Source organism: Dendrobates tinctorius, unplaced genomic scaffold (assembly GCF_039654945.1).
Source record: "Dendrobates tinctorius isolate UK_male_01 unplaced genomic scaffold, ASM3965494v1 ptg000111l, whole genome shotgun sequence".
Lineage (NCBI taxonomy): Eukaryota > Metazoa > Chordata > Amphibia > Anura > Dendrobatidae > Dendrobates > Dendrobates tinctorius.
In genome coordinates, this window is record NW_027361779.1 from 30253523 (window position 1) to 30268479 (window position 14957).

The 14957-nt window shown below is 48.0% G+C and overlaps 1 protein-coding gene across 1 annotated transcript in view; it reads right to left on the minus strand.

Annotated features, from left to right (window-relative positions):
* Nucleotides 1–839: 839 nt before the first annotated feature.
* SLC35A1 (solute carrier family 35 member A1) overlaps nt 840–14957 on the minus strand; it is a 59780-nt gene continuing 45662 nt past the window's right edge. Inside the window, exons 6-8 of the mRNA XM_073589605.1 lie at nt 13164–13340; nt 4014–4148; nt 840–1566 (exon numbers count right to left, since the gene is read on the minus strand). Of these exons, the coding sequence (XP_073445706.1) occupies nt 1433–1566; nt 4014–4148; nt 13164–13340 (446 nt within the window). The 3' untranslated portion in view covers nt 840–1432. The remainder of the gene's footprint in view (nt 1567–4013; nt 4149–13163; nt 13341–14957) is intronic.

Consider the following 14957-nt stretch of genomic DNA (forward strand, 5'->3'; position numbering starts at 1 on the left):
ACGTCATCTCAGGTGATTCAAGCAATGCATCCCTGGGACCGGAAGATGCTGGCAGTGTGGCTGAGGGCGGGAAAGGACTCCAGGGGCCATCAGAAGGTGAGTGTATCACTATCTTTTAATTCTATTTTTTACAGGGATATGGTACCCAGGGCATGGGGGAGAGTCTCCTCTCCTCCAGACCCTGGCTACCATCCGCACATGAAGCGCTCACTTTACGCATGGCGGGCACAGTCACATGCGTAAAGTGAGCGTTCCAATGGAATCCTATGGCGGCGGAATCGCTACGATTCCGCAGAACTAATGAACATTCTGCGGATTTTACCGCTATGCAATTCGGCAGCGGTAAAATCTGCAGCATGGGCACAGCAACTGGGGAATCTCATAGGATTCCATGGGGATGCGTTTTAATAGCGTTTTTCAAGGGTTTACGCTGCGGCGGAAACGCATAGAAAACACAACGTGGGCACATAGCCTTAGTGTCCTTTGCGCCAAATGCTGAACCCTGACTTCTCCCAGAAGTGTTTTGCAATTTTCAGAGTTCAGGGGGAAGGGGAAAGAGAATTTCACAGCTTTAGGTCACCATTGTTTTGTATGAGGTTTGAATTCTGGTTCAAGTTTGGGAATTGTTCTGGCACCTGAACTTTGAAATAAAGTTTGGGTCAGGTACCAGAACCCATTACAGGTCATTTTTTTTTTTTTTTTTACTTCATATATAAACTAGGGAGCAGCTTCAGAAAGGAATCTGCCTGAAGAATGGTCAAGTAACTTCTTTTAGCCACTTCATGGCTTTCTAAGACTGAAGCAGTTAAAAGAAAGTCAAAAATACAAAAAAATGCACATCAGGTCATTTGACATTTTACTCAAACAGTTATATGCATGTTATTAGTATAATAAATTAACATTCAGGTGGAGTTCTTTAAGAAACTTGCTGCGACAAGTTAACTTTGCACCAAGTCATTTTTTTTTTTTAATTAAAAATGTCATCATGGCAAAATAAAGGAAAATAAAAGTGCAAAATATCATAATGATATGTTAAAGGATGAAAAAAAAACCACACTGGCAATAAAAGTTTAACAAGACAGTTGTAGTCTTTGGAAGAAACTTGAAGTTTTGATGAACAGTTTCAATATGTGCCCTCTTAGGACGTCTGAAGTCAGTGAATTATGCTTCCATATGATCCACCACAAAGATGACGCTAAAAGACGTTCATTCTGACTTGTGATAATCCGCATAAACTATAGATATGCCCCATTAGAATTAAAACTACTGATTGATCTCCATATAAAATTGCGCAGTTCTAGATGTGATTTCCGCAGTTGTGCAGTACCAACTACTGCAGTGGTCACTATGACCTTAAGGATAGAAGCACCAGAAGAAAATACAATAACTATTGTATGTATACACAAGTGCATTACAGTTCCTCCATGGACCATCAAACATGGATTAGTTTTTCACTGAGATTGCTGCTGGTGTCCTTTATTTCAAGCTTGGTGGTGTCTTTTCTGGGTAGCCCATATGTGTATATGGAGATGCAAACAAGCAGTGCTCCGACAGCGAAGGTTAATGCTAGAAGAAAAATAGAACATGGTTACTTTACCTGTCTGGAAATTAGAAAAATATCACTTTACTGTTTTCTAGTGAGCAAAACTTTACCACAAGGACAGCAGCATGTTTACATAAATTATATAACATAAAATTATCATATTGTTAATCCCAAATTAGAGCCAAAGCCTGGGTTTTATGCACTGCAGTCATATTTCTTGGCACTTTGACGTAATTCTTCATTCGTTTTTGAAGAGGATTTTTGGACATTCATAAAAAAAAAATGCTGAAATTTTAGTCACTGATCATTGAAAGTTCACAATCAGTTTTTGAGAAGTTGACAGTCTATGTTCACATTTAAGTGTTTTTTTTTTTTGTTTTTTTTTTTTAGTGGATCCTCTTCATAAGCTGCCTAAAGGGAACCTGTCACCAGGAATGACGCCAGATATGGGGCTAACCTGCATGTTAACAGCATTATGACTCTGTCCAGGGCCTGCACGCAACTGGTTCAGTCATCGCTCTGAGTATGCAGAGCGGACGATCTAACTGCTCCCCGGCCCAGACTGACAGCCGGCTGCAAGGTAGAGTCAGTGTCAGTCAAAGCTGGGGGCACGGTTACAGCGGCAGCTCGGTATACTCAGACCGGCGCTGCCCCTGACTGACACTGGCTCTACATTGCGGCTGTCAGTCAGAGGCAGGGGCACGGTTACAGCGGACGCTCTGTATACTCAGACCGGCGCTGCCCCTGACTGACACTAGCTCTACATTGCGGCTGTCAGTCAGAGGCAGGGGCACGGTTACAGCGGACGCTCTGTATACTCAGACCGGAGCTGCCCCTGACTGACACTGGCTCTACATTGCGGCTGTCAGTCAGAGGCAGGGGCACGGTTACAGCGGACGCTCTGTATACTCAGACCGGCGCTGCCCCTGACTGACACTGGCTCTACATTGCGGCTGTCAGTCAGAGGCAGGGGCACGGTTACAGCAGACGCTCTGTATACTCAGACCGGAGCTGCCCCTGACTGACACTAGCTCTACATTGCGGCTGTCAGTCAGAGGCAGGGGCACGGTTACAGCGGACGCTCTGTATACTCAGACCGGCGCTGCCCCTGACTGACACTGGCTCTACATTGCGGCTGTCAGTCAGAGGCAGGGGCACGGTTACAGCGGACGCTCTGTATACTTATAGCTATGACTGAATACTGGAGGGGAGAATAAAGATCGTTTTCTCCTCGCTGTATTTAGCTACGTGCAGGCGCCGGACAGAAGCAGCAGAATAACCCCACATCTGCAGGTTAACAGCGTTATTACTGGTGACAGGTTCCCTTTAAAAAAAAAATCTTGACACTTTTTTCCCAATTAAGTTCTAGGGAAAATAGACTGCTGTTCATATAAGCAGTTTTTTTAAGCCTAAATATTAATACCCAGGGAAAAAATAAAAGTGGATTTAAGCTCTTTGAAGAGGATGCTGAAGGAATCCACTGTAAGCTAAAATAATGTCCAATCAAAAGGATACAAAAAAGCTTCAGGAAAAGAAACATCCCCAGAAACTCACCAAAACGGTTTCCAGAACCAGTTTCTTTTAAAATCAGATTATTGTTATTAAACAGTTTTAACTTACAAAATTGAGACAAGGCACACAGTTTTAACATACAGATTTGAGACACAACCCAACCCCCCATTATCAAATTATAACTAATGTAACCGTGGGTCCCTTAGAATGTGACCTATAAATGTATAGTAGAAAAAAAAACAATTCTTAAGGGGGACAATATGAAACAAGATAAGACTTGTACAGCATAGATTAACAGTCAGACACATAGTACAAAATGAGCAATAGACATATTCATGAAACCTATTCATAAAGCAAGAGATCATATGGACCAGAACCAGTTTCTACTTGGAAAACTCATGGTTTTAAATTTAAAAGCAGTTTTACCATAAGAAAAAAAGAATATGCACAGCAATGGGCTAAGAAGCTGGTGTCTGGCTGTGCATCATGGTTGCAGCAGGTCATAACAGCCAAAGGTTAAGTAGTAAAGGCGCTCAGCATGAAGGGGGAAAATAACGCTGAGGCTGCAGTAGTCTGTAAATCTGGCATTTTGTGGTGAATTTGGAGAAACCACTTTTTATATTTTTGCTTAGCTATTTATAATTGTTCTTGCTTCTCGGTTTATTGCAAACAGCAGGAAGTTTGGAAATTCTAGTAATAAATACGATTTGCAATGGGGTTTAATGGAAGCCAAGTATCTCTGTGCTACAGTAAGTATATACATTTCCTGAAAGGAAAATAAAGGATTTCATATTGATAGAATGAAGGTAGAGAAATTGGAACAATAAATTAAGATTAATAAAATAGACTAGCATGTAATTACAGCTCTGAAATTAATGATGGTTAGCCCATCAGCAGGTAAGGGGTTTCACACTACAAGTCGAGTTTATACAATCCCATAAATTAGGCTGTAACATACTTATCTGTAGTCCAAAGAGCAGCACAGATGCAATGGTGGAGATGACAATAGCGGCAGCTGCTGAGAAGCCTTTCATGATATTATCTGTGTATTTCACTACAACCGATGTGTAGAGACCACCAACACTAGCCAGCACTGCAAGAGAGGTCAGAAAGAAAAAAACTCAACTTCTAAACTTTACAGTAGAACATAATAGTACCAAAAAGATCAGATATTATTTTTATATATATATATATATATATATATATATATATATATATATATATATATATATATATATATATATATATATATATATATATATATACATACATACACACACATACAATTCCCCTTCTGCAGGCAGGCGCCTGCGCTATGATCGCATCCATGCATTTAATTCTCTTTGGTATCCATAAATTCCTAATGGCGCCGACCGCACTTGCGCAGTAGCAGCTATCCGTGATCCAATAGCTGCTACTGCGCAGGCGGTGCCATCTTGCTAGAGAAAAAAAAAAATGGTACCGCCTGTGCAGTAACATGCATCAGCGATTCCGATAGATGTCACTGCGCAGGCACCATCTTGGAAGCAGCATTTTTTCTTTCTCTAGCAAGATGGCGGTGCCTGCGCAGTAGCAGCTATCAGATGGCCAGCACCATTTTCAAATTAATTTTTTCTTTCTTTTAGAAAATTATTTTATGGATACCAAAAATAATAATTACCGTATTTTTTGTACTAAAAGACGCACTTTTTCCCCAAAAAATTTGGAAGGAAAATGAGGGGGGGTGTCTTATAGTCCGAACGCAGGCTTACCAGGGGGTTGCGGCAGTGGTGAGGCAGCATCCCTTAGTCAGAGAACCACTGGCGGCAGAGGTGTGGCGATGCTTATGCTTGGTGTCGGTGGTGCGGAGTGCATCTTTGTGGTTTCCCTGCGGCCATCTTCCTGAAGTCGTGGGCCGCCGGAAGTGGCACGTGCGCAGATTGATATCTCGGCTGACCTCTCGTGCTCCATTTTCCTGAGGCTGTGGGCTTAAGGTCTTGGCAGCCCTTGGCTTCAGGAAAATGGCCGCCAGAGGCCACGCGTGTGCAGATTGAGATCTCAGCGGCCCATTTTCCTGAAGCTGAGAGCCTCCGTGATCTCAATCAGTGCACGCGCGGCCTCAGGAAGATGGCCGTCTAGAAACTGGTGATGCACTCGGCTCTGCTCGCCATGGACACTGGGCTGCGGCGTCGCCACATTTCTGCCGCCAGCATCCTGAGCCAGTAATAACGTGAAGATGCTGCAGTGTGTGGTAAATGACTCCAGGGTCGGCTCCCTGCTTTCTGCTCTGCCTCACCGCCGACCCACAGCATTGTACCGCTAGAATACCCCAGGACTGCAGCACTGCCCCACTTCTGCCGCCACCAGCTTCCTGAGGAAGGGACTATGCCTCCTGTGACCCCACTCTACCACCACTGAACCTCAGGTGAGATACCTTAAATTTGGAAAATAAGACGGACACCCTTCTTATAAAAATCTTTACTCTGTTGCCTCATTGGGGGACACAGAACCATGGGTTTTATGCTGCTGTCCACTCGGAGGCGACACTATGCATAATCTGAAAAAGATTAACTATGGCTCCTCCTCTGTAGTATACACCCCCTGGACGGCGTCAGCCTTCACCAGTTTTTGCTTAGTGTCGCAAGGAGGCACACCTAAAAATTGTTTTTTTTCCTTTTTCATCCGGATTACAGATGATGAAAAGAGGGTCTCCTGTGAGACTCCCGGCATGGCTCCTTCCTCGGTCCCCTATCATGGGGTGCCCGTTTTAAGTTGAGATGGCTGTTTCCCATGTCGCTCCTTCCCCAGTCCTGCGGGTGCTGGTTTGAAGTAGAGACCCCCCTCCTTCCCCAATTCCTTTTGGTCTTGGGTTGAGGTCGAGGCGAGGATGAAGCCCCCTGATGGTGACAGCAGCACCCTCCCTAATCCCCCTCTGGGGGTATTAGGTTGAGACTCCTCAGATAGGGTTTGTACCACGGCACTCTGCAGCTCAGAGTAACCAGGGACCCCAGCCCAGCTGCGGGCTCCTGTCGGGGCCAGGGGGGAGTGCAGGCAGGCATGGCACAATGGAGACAGGGGATCCCTGCGCCCCTGTCTCTGCGGCAGCACCAGATCTATGGTGCCTCAGAGGGGCTTCTCACAGCCCCCCTCCCGATTATAGCCCCACCGCTATCCTGCTTTTTCAATCCGGGGGGGTCCAGTTCAGTTTCGACCCCCTCCCGGACTTCCGCGCCTGCCTGGAGCCCTTTCTGGGCATCGGCATCTAATTTAGGCCGCAGCTTCGGCCTAGCTAAAGTCGCTGCCTATTCTCCGCCCCCCCCCCCTTCCCAGATGAAAAATATGACACTCTACAGCAGGGGTGGGGAACCTCAGGCCCCAGGGCTATTTATGGCCCTTGATGAACTTTTATCAGGTCCCCGGGCAGATTCTCAGGGACCACATTCTTGGGCAGTGAGCTTTATTTTGATTGCCGCAAGCTCATTAATTTCTTCTTGCTCTGTTAGCACACACATGCAGTGTTCACTAATGAACACTGAAGGGCATACAATGAAAGATTACGTCCTGACACCAGTGCCAGAGTCAGGATGTACTTTGTGGGCGGAGTTTGTATGACCCCCGAAGGATGGTATAAATATCCAAATGGCCCTTGGCAGAAAAAAAGATTCCACACCCCTGCTCTAGTGTCATAGAAGGGGCGGATCGAGACAGATAGGGCGCATTTTTACACAGCTATGCGCGCCCTTTTTCAGCTCCCCGCCCCCTTCTCGTTTGGTTTTTTTTCGGCGGCCATTTCTGCTGCTGGCAGCATCACGCCAGCCAGTCTCCGGGGGGGGCGCAGAACTGTGGATCTTCGGCGCTGGACCTAGAAGCACATTGGTGGGGTAAGATCACAGCTGGGTTTTTTTTACTCAGCTGTGATTCCATATTCCCTGTAAGGCTCTCCTATAGGTTTCCTCTGCATAGCCAGCCCTTCTGCACTCTGTGCACTATGCCGGGCTCAAGGAAGAGAACCAGGCAGGACTGTTTTTATGCATTCTGCACAGCCTGCAAAACCACTCTCCCCAGTGGCAGTACATACCCGCACTGCCGGGATTGTATCCAAAATACTGGGTCAGAACCCTAAGAGGCTCCTACCAATGTTTCAGCGTCTGCTACTACGACGGAATGGGATACCCAGATGTCGCAGTGTATGACGTAGTCTATAGATAACCTAACCTCCACATTGCTCCAGGCTCTGCAGGGTCATGTCTCGGCTATGAGCGTTACCCAGCAAAGGGACAGCTCGACTCAGTGACATGCCGCTTCCGACACTCACAGACGTAAGCGGACCCACAGGTCGCGTTCATCTGCGTCATCCTATAGCACACGGTCATCCCCCTCTAGGGACAGACACCGTGGTTCCAGGTCACCTAGACCGTCCCCTAACAGAGACAGACAACGCAGATCTCCACAGAGATCCCCGACCACAGAAGTCCTCCGCCCCAGTTCGCCCACCAGGGAACGCCTTAGCGATACGCAGGATTCGGAAGGCATCTGTGATTCAGACAACGAAACGGAGAGGTTTCTGGTCCCTGGTCCTCCTAGCAATACAGCGCTAGTTGAGGACGTAATCTCTTCCATCCATCGGGTGCTGGACATTTCTGATCCACCCCCGGAAGCCTCAGAACACAAGATTTGCTTTGAAAGTGTTCTGAAACCACCTAAGGTCTTCTCTAATCACCCGGAATTTCAGGCGATCCTTACTAAGCAGTTTTCGCAGCCTGAGAAGAAATTCGCCAACCGCAAATATTTGGAAGCAAGGTACCCCTTCCCACAGAAGGACACCAAGGAGTGGACAGATCCACCCGAAGTGGACCCCCCAGTCTCTAGACTAGCAGCACAGACCCTCCTTTCACTGCCAAATAGCTCAAGCCTCAGGGACGCAGCAGAGCGGCAGGTAGAACGCATGGCTCATTCAATTTTCGAAGCGGAATGGGCCTCTCTGGCTCCCGCATTCGCTTCAGTCTGGGCGGCCAAGGCCATTCTGGCTTGGGCCAGAAAATTGCAGACTGGCCTCCAAGCTTCAAATCCTGAGCTGTCGGACAAAGCGGTCCAAATAGCAGTGGTAGCAGATTACATGCTTCATGCAGCTCTGGATTCCGCAAGAGGTGGAGCAGGGATAGCATCAAACGCCATCACAATCCGGCGTATCCTCTGGCTGCGGGAATGGAAAGCGGACGCGGCCTCAAAAAAGTCCCTCACGCATCTCCCGTTCCTCAGTGGGCGGCTTTTCGGTGAAAAGTTGGACACAATGATTTCTAACGCCACTGGGGGTTAGAGTATTTCTCTCCCTCAACTAAAGCCTAAACGCACGTTCAGAAGGCGTAACCAAACACGATTCCGATCCTTTCGGAATGCTTCAGGCTGGTCCGTCTCGCGTCCAGCACAAAATTGTAACCGCTCTCCACGTAAGGACAATCCACGGGCGGCGCAGAGGCCGGACAGGACCTGGCAGTCAAAAGCAGGCCAGGCAAAGCCCAGAGGAGGAAAACCTCAAACTTTCTCCTCATCATGACTCACGAACTCCGGAAGACACCCCACCCGTAGGCTGACGACTTCTACTCTTTCAGCATGTCTGGCTGCCTATTACAGAAGAGAGATGGGTCAAGGAAATAGTGTCTTCCGGATACAAGATAGAGTTCACTTCCAGCCCACCGAACCGGTTCTTCCTCTCTCCCCCCAAAACCGCCAGACAAGGCTCGTGCCTTCCACCAGGCGGTTTCCTCCCTCCTTCAAGCAGGAGTCATAGTATCGTTCCCACGGCCGAGTGCTTTCTAGGGTTCTACTCCAATCTGTTCGTAGTCCCCAAGAAAGGAGACAGTGTCCGGCCCATACTGGACCTAAAACAACTCAACAAGTATGTGCGGGTTCGTCAGTTTCGCATGGAGTCCCTTCGGTCCATCATTGCGTCCATGGAGCAGGGAGAATATCTCGCCTCCATAGACATACAAGACGCATACCTGCATATAACGATTGCTCCCGCCGATCAGAGATTTCTCAGGTTTGCAATCAACCAGGACCACTACCAGTTCGTGGCTCTCCCGTTCGGACTCGCCACGGCTCCCAGAACGTTTACCAAGATCATGGCTGCCACCATGGACTTTCGGCACTCCAGAGGCATAGTAGTCGTTCCATACCTGGACGACCTTCTCATCAAGGCTTCAACCTTCAAGGCCTGCGAGGTCAGCGTCTCAATCGTAATCGACACTCTGAGTCACCTGGGCTGGTTTGTCAACCTACAAAAGTCATCGACTACCCAGAGTCAGTCTCTGACCTTCCTGGGGATGCTATTCGACACCTCCAGGGGTCTGGCGCTAATTCCCAGGGACAAGGCACTGGCTCTCCGTCTAGGAGTTTGCATACTCCTCCGCAATTTCCCCCGATTTCTGGTTTGCAATGAGAGTCCTCTGGCAGGATGGCAGCGGCAATGGAGGCTGTACCATTTGCCCAGTTTCACCTAAAGCCTCTTCAACTAGCCATCCTCAAGTCCTGGGACAGGAATCCTTTCTCCCTCGACAGGGAGTTCCAGCTAACATCGGCAACCACGAGGTCCCTGCACTGGTGGCTCAAGCCAACCTCACTGGCAACGGGAAAATCCTTTCTCTCAAGTCAATGGAAGGTTCTGACCACTGACGCGAGCCTGACAGGTTAGGGTGCGGTGCACCTACATCACAGGGCACAGGGCAAGTGGTCACCAGTGGAAGCGAACATGCCCATCAACATCCTGGAAATTCGGGCCATCTTCCTGGCATTGAGAGCCTTTCGTCACTTACTGGCAGCCTCTCATATCAGAGTACAGTCGGACAATGCCACGGCGGTGGCATATGTGAACCACCAAGGTGGGACCCGCAGTACCCAGGCGATGAGAGAAGTGGCACATATCCTCCACTGGGCGGAAGACACGAGGTCGGTACTCTCTGCGGTCCACATTCCGGGTGTGGACAACTGGGAAGCAGACTACCTCAGCAGACAAGGAATGGACTCGGGGGAGCAGTCTCTCCATCCCGAAATTTTCCGCCAGATCTGCCATCGCTGGGGGACCCCGGACGTGAACCTAATAGCATTTCATCTCAATTGCAAGGTCTCCAATTTCAAAGCTAGGACACGCGACCCGCGGTCGCTCGGAGCAGATGCACTGGTTCAGGACTGGACTCAGTTCCAGCTTCTGTACATTTTTTCACCTCTCCCCCTGATATCCAGAGTCGTGAGGAAGATCAAATAAGAGGGAGTTCCAACCATCCTAATCGCGCCAGACTGGCCCAGACGTACATGGTACGCCGACATCGTACAACTTACAGCAGACGTCCCCTGGCGTCTCCCCGACCGTCCCGGGACGATCTTCTGTCACAAGGCCCGTTCTACCACCAGAACTCAGGGGCTCTCAATCTGACGGCGTGGCCCTTGAGACCTGGGTTCTAACCCAGGCAGGGCTCTCACCGGACGTCATTAGAACCATGATCAGGGCACGGAAGCCAGCCTCCGCCAAGATTTATTACCGTACCTGGAAAGCTTTCTTTACCTGGTGCGAAGATCGCGGCCAGATCCCGCTCCCTTATTCCCTCCCAAAAGTACTTGGCTTTCTCCAATCGGGTCTGGACGCTAGGCTATCCCTGGGCTCGCTTAAGAGCCAGGTGTCAGCGCTCTCAGTACTTTTTCAGAGACGTATTGCCAACAAGCCGCAGGTAAGGACTTTTCTCCAGGGGGTTTCCCGATTGGTTCCTCCCTACAGACGTCCAACGTGGGACCTCAACCTGGTCCTGACAGCATTGCAGGCACCACCTTTCGAACCTCTTAAAGAAGTCCCACTCCGCCTTCTATCACAGAAGGTGGTCTTTCTGGTGGCATTCACCTCGCTACGCAGAGGAGTTCCACTCTCCATTCTGTCTCAGAAAGTGGTTTTTCTAGTGGCAATCACCTCGTTACGCAGAGTGTCGGAATTGTCAGCACTTTCCTGCAGACGGCCTTTCCTGGCTTTTCACCAGGACAAAGTGGTTCTCCATACGGTCCCATCCTTCCTTCCGAAGGTTGTGTCCAACTTCCACCTCAATGAGGAAATTTCACTGCCATCCCTTTGCCCGGTTCCGGTTCATAGAGTGGAGAAGGCTCTGCATACGCTTGACCTCATCAGGGCATTGCATATATACGTGTCTAGGACTGCACCCTTCCGGAAGTCTGATTCCCTTTTCCTTCTTCCGGAAGGCTTCGCAAGGGTCTGCCAGCTTCCAAAGCTACCCTTGCCAGGTGGATCAAGTCCACCATACAGGAGGCTTACCGCCTTAACAATACTCCTCTTCCGGCCGGTATCACGGCACACTCTACGCGGGCGGTAGGGGCCTCCTGGGCTATTCGGCACCAGGCTTCGGCACAACAAGTGTGTAAGGCGGCCACTTCGACTAGCCTACACACGTTTACAAAACACTACAGAGTCCACTACCCAGTCCTCAGCGGACGCGAGTCTGGGCAGACGGGTTCTGCAGGCGGCAGTGCCCCAAGTTTAGGGACCTGTCGGCACAATATTCGTCCATTGCTTCCCACCCAGGGACTGCTTTGGGACGTCCCATGGTTCTGTGTCCCCCAATGAGGCGACAGAGTAAAGGAGATTTTTGTGTACTCACCGTAAAATCTCTTTGTCTTAGCCTCTAATTGGGGGACACAGCTCCCACCCTGTTGCCCTTATGGGCCGTTGTTACGGTTGAGTTCTCATATTGTTCTTTGAGCTCGTACATAGTGGTCTTCTTACAGGCATGGTTATGTTGTTTATGTTATGTTCCTCCTAATGCTTTTGCACAAAACTGGTGAAGGCTGACGCCGTCCAGGGGTGTATACTGCAGAGGAGGAGCCATAGTTAATCTATTTCAGATTATAGTGTCGCCTCCTAGTGGACAGCAGCATAACACCCATGGTTCTTTGTCCCCCAATTAGAGGCTAAGAGAAAGATTCTACGGTGAGTACACAAAAATCTCCTTTTTTCTGCTATTTTACACCCCAAAATTTGGGGTGCGTCTAATAGTCTGAAAAATATGGTAAATGCACATTAGAGATGCGATCATGCTGCAGCTCAGATGCCACCGCCTGCCTGCAGAAGTGGATTTTGTTTTGTTTTTTTAAAAAATATATATATTAATTATTTAAACTAGGGGGGAGGTCAGTGAGGGATAAATGACCTGTCAGCAGTCTTCATTATGAATACCTAATCAGAGCACCACATGAATACCTCCCCCACACAGGCCACCCCAGAGCACGAGCATTTCATCAACTCAAAACTGAAAATAAAGATTAAACAACCATAAGACGGATTTCATCAACCAAGGTATCATTGTAATCAGTATAACGGCGCCGACCTGACAGTGTCTGTAGGTTACTGTGCACAATCCTGCTGACAGGTTCCCTTTAATAGAACAAATGCAAAAGAGAAACTACTGTATAAATGGCATACTTCTGTGCATCATGTATTGTAGTAAGTCAAGGATGCAATGCAAATAGGTATGATACAAAAATAAATGTAATGATGCAATGCATATCACTATGGGAAAAAAAGTGCGTCTTATAATCTGAAAACTACGGTATCCTCATAAGGCATGGGGAGAAGTAGTATGCACAGCAGTGTTCCCGGTATGCACCCACCCATAGGAAGTTACACCAACATTTTGTAACTTGGTATTTTCACACCAGTTTCTCCCAGTTCCAAAAAAATGGGCAGAGCTGGGGCAGCACAGGGTGTGGCGACTGCAGCTCAAATTCATGACTAGCACTCAGTGTTCACCAAGTCACAAGTCTTACTCCAGTAGAGGCTCACATTAAGGTATAAGCCGCTCGACCAATCGTCCTGATTTATGGCGTAAGCCTCATCATGAGTCAGGAGCATATGACTCCAGCACATCTCCTGATTAACAACCCCGATCTTGATGAATTGGGCCCTTTATCTTATTAAAATCATGGAGGCACTATTCAATGTTATGTCTATATAAAATTGCTACTAGCTATTGTGTTCTTTTTTTTCCCCTCATTTTCTATTGGTATCAGTGTTTATCTGGTTTTATTGGACAGGCTCTCTGATAATGTGTTACACATAAAACGTGCCCATACTTACAGACTACAAGCCAGACAAGGTAAGTGTAGCCAAAGAAAAACCCTTTCTCCATTACACCACCTCCGTCAGTAATAAAGACACCGGCTAGTGTCACGATGATGCCAGAGATGTACATCTGGATGTTCCTCACCCACAGAGAAGTGTCAGAGCTCTTCAACACCTTCTCAAAATACACTCCTGAAAAATAAAGAAAGACCAAAGAAACAGGATGAGAAAAGTAGTGTTCAGGAGCCTATAAAGGCCTTTTTCATTGTACCCTTAATAAATACATTCAGCTTCAGTGTTCTAAGCAGACAGTCATAAAAAGTGGGGTAAAGTTGCAAGTGCAAAATATTTTATCACCCAACTCATACTGAGCCATAGTTACACTATTCAGGGAAATGTAGTCTTTGAGATGGATACAGTATATAAACCCTTTAAAAACTTTTATTTCACAATTTTAAAAAACAACAAAAAAAAAAAAAAATCTGGGGCAAAATGATTAATAAAATAGATATTTAGTCTGGTTTGCCTAAAAAATTCCAATACCTGTCAACAGGTATTACATGTAGTGTAGGTCCATTACCAGAAATTATATACCGCATATACTCGTGTATAAGCCGACCCATGTATAAGCCGACACCCCCCCTAATTTTGTCACAAAAAAAACTGGGAAAAGACTCGTGTATAAGCCAAGGGAGCACAGTGAGTGGCCCCAGATAATGCTGCACAGTGAGTGGCCCCAGATAATGCTGCACAGTGAATGGCCCCAGATAATGCTGTACAGTGAGTGGCCCCAGATAATGCTGCACAGTGAGTGGCCCCAGATAATGCTGCACAGTGAGTGGCCCCAGATAATGCTGCACAGTGAGTGGCCCCAGATAATGCTGCACAGTGAGTGGCCCCAGATAATGCTGCACAGTGAGTGGCCCCAGATAATGCTGCACAGTGAGTGGCCCCAGATAATGCTGCACAGTGAGTGGCCCCATCATATTGCTGCTGCTGCCTCCGTTACAAAAAAAAAACAAAAACTGTATACTCACCTCCGTCGCTGCCCCTGCTCATCAGCATTGCGGGCTCTGCCTTAAATGTCACTGCAGAGGACACAAGACAGCAGAGCGACGCGCAGGGACAGGTGAATATGCCTCCCCCCTATTCATACTCACCCCCGTCATGGCGCTTGTCTCTGCAGCGCAGCCCCTGCTTCTTCCATGTTCTCGGCGCGCTGCTCTCTTCCTGCTTCAGCGGTCACGTGGTACCGCTCATTAAATATGTGCATATTCATGAGTTTAATGAGTACCACGTGACCGCTGAAGTAGGAAGAGCAGTGCCGAGAACATGGAACAAGCAGGGGGTTAGCAGAGAGTGAGTATGATCTCTGACCCCCCCTGCTCCCCCTCCCATCCCCCCGGCATATGACTTGTGTATAAGCCGAGAGGGGGACTTTCAGCCCCAAAAAATGGGCTGAAAATCTCAGCTTGTAGCTACAGTATGAGAGAGAGAGACTTTTCGCTGCTTCCAGAACGGAGTTTCAGGGTTAAAATGGTTCCCGGAGGAAATCTTCCAGGCATGCGCAGTTAATAATAGCGGACCGTCAAGGCAAAAAAACGTTTCAGAGCCCGTCTGCTCCGCCCGGGAACCGCTAAAATTCTCACGGATCCGTCAAAAAAACGGATCCAAAGGACGACCGTCAGTCAAAATCCACCACTAATGCAAGTCTATGGGGGGAAAAGGCGGATCCGTCAAAAAAGGGGCAGATCCGCTTTTTCACAAACTGGCAGATTTTGACTGACGTCAAAAAACGGAAGTGTGAAA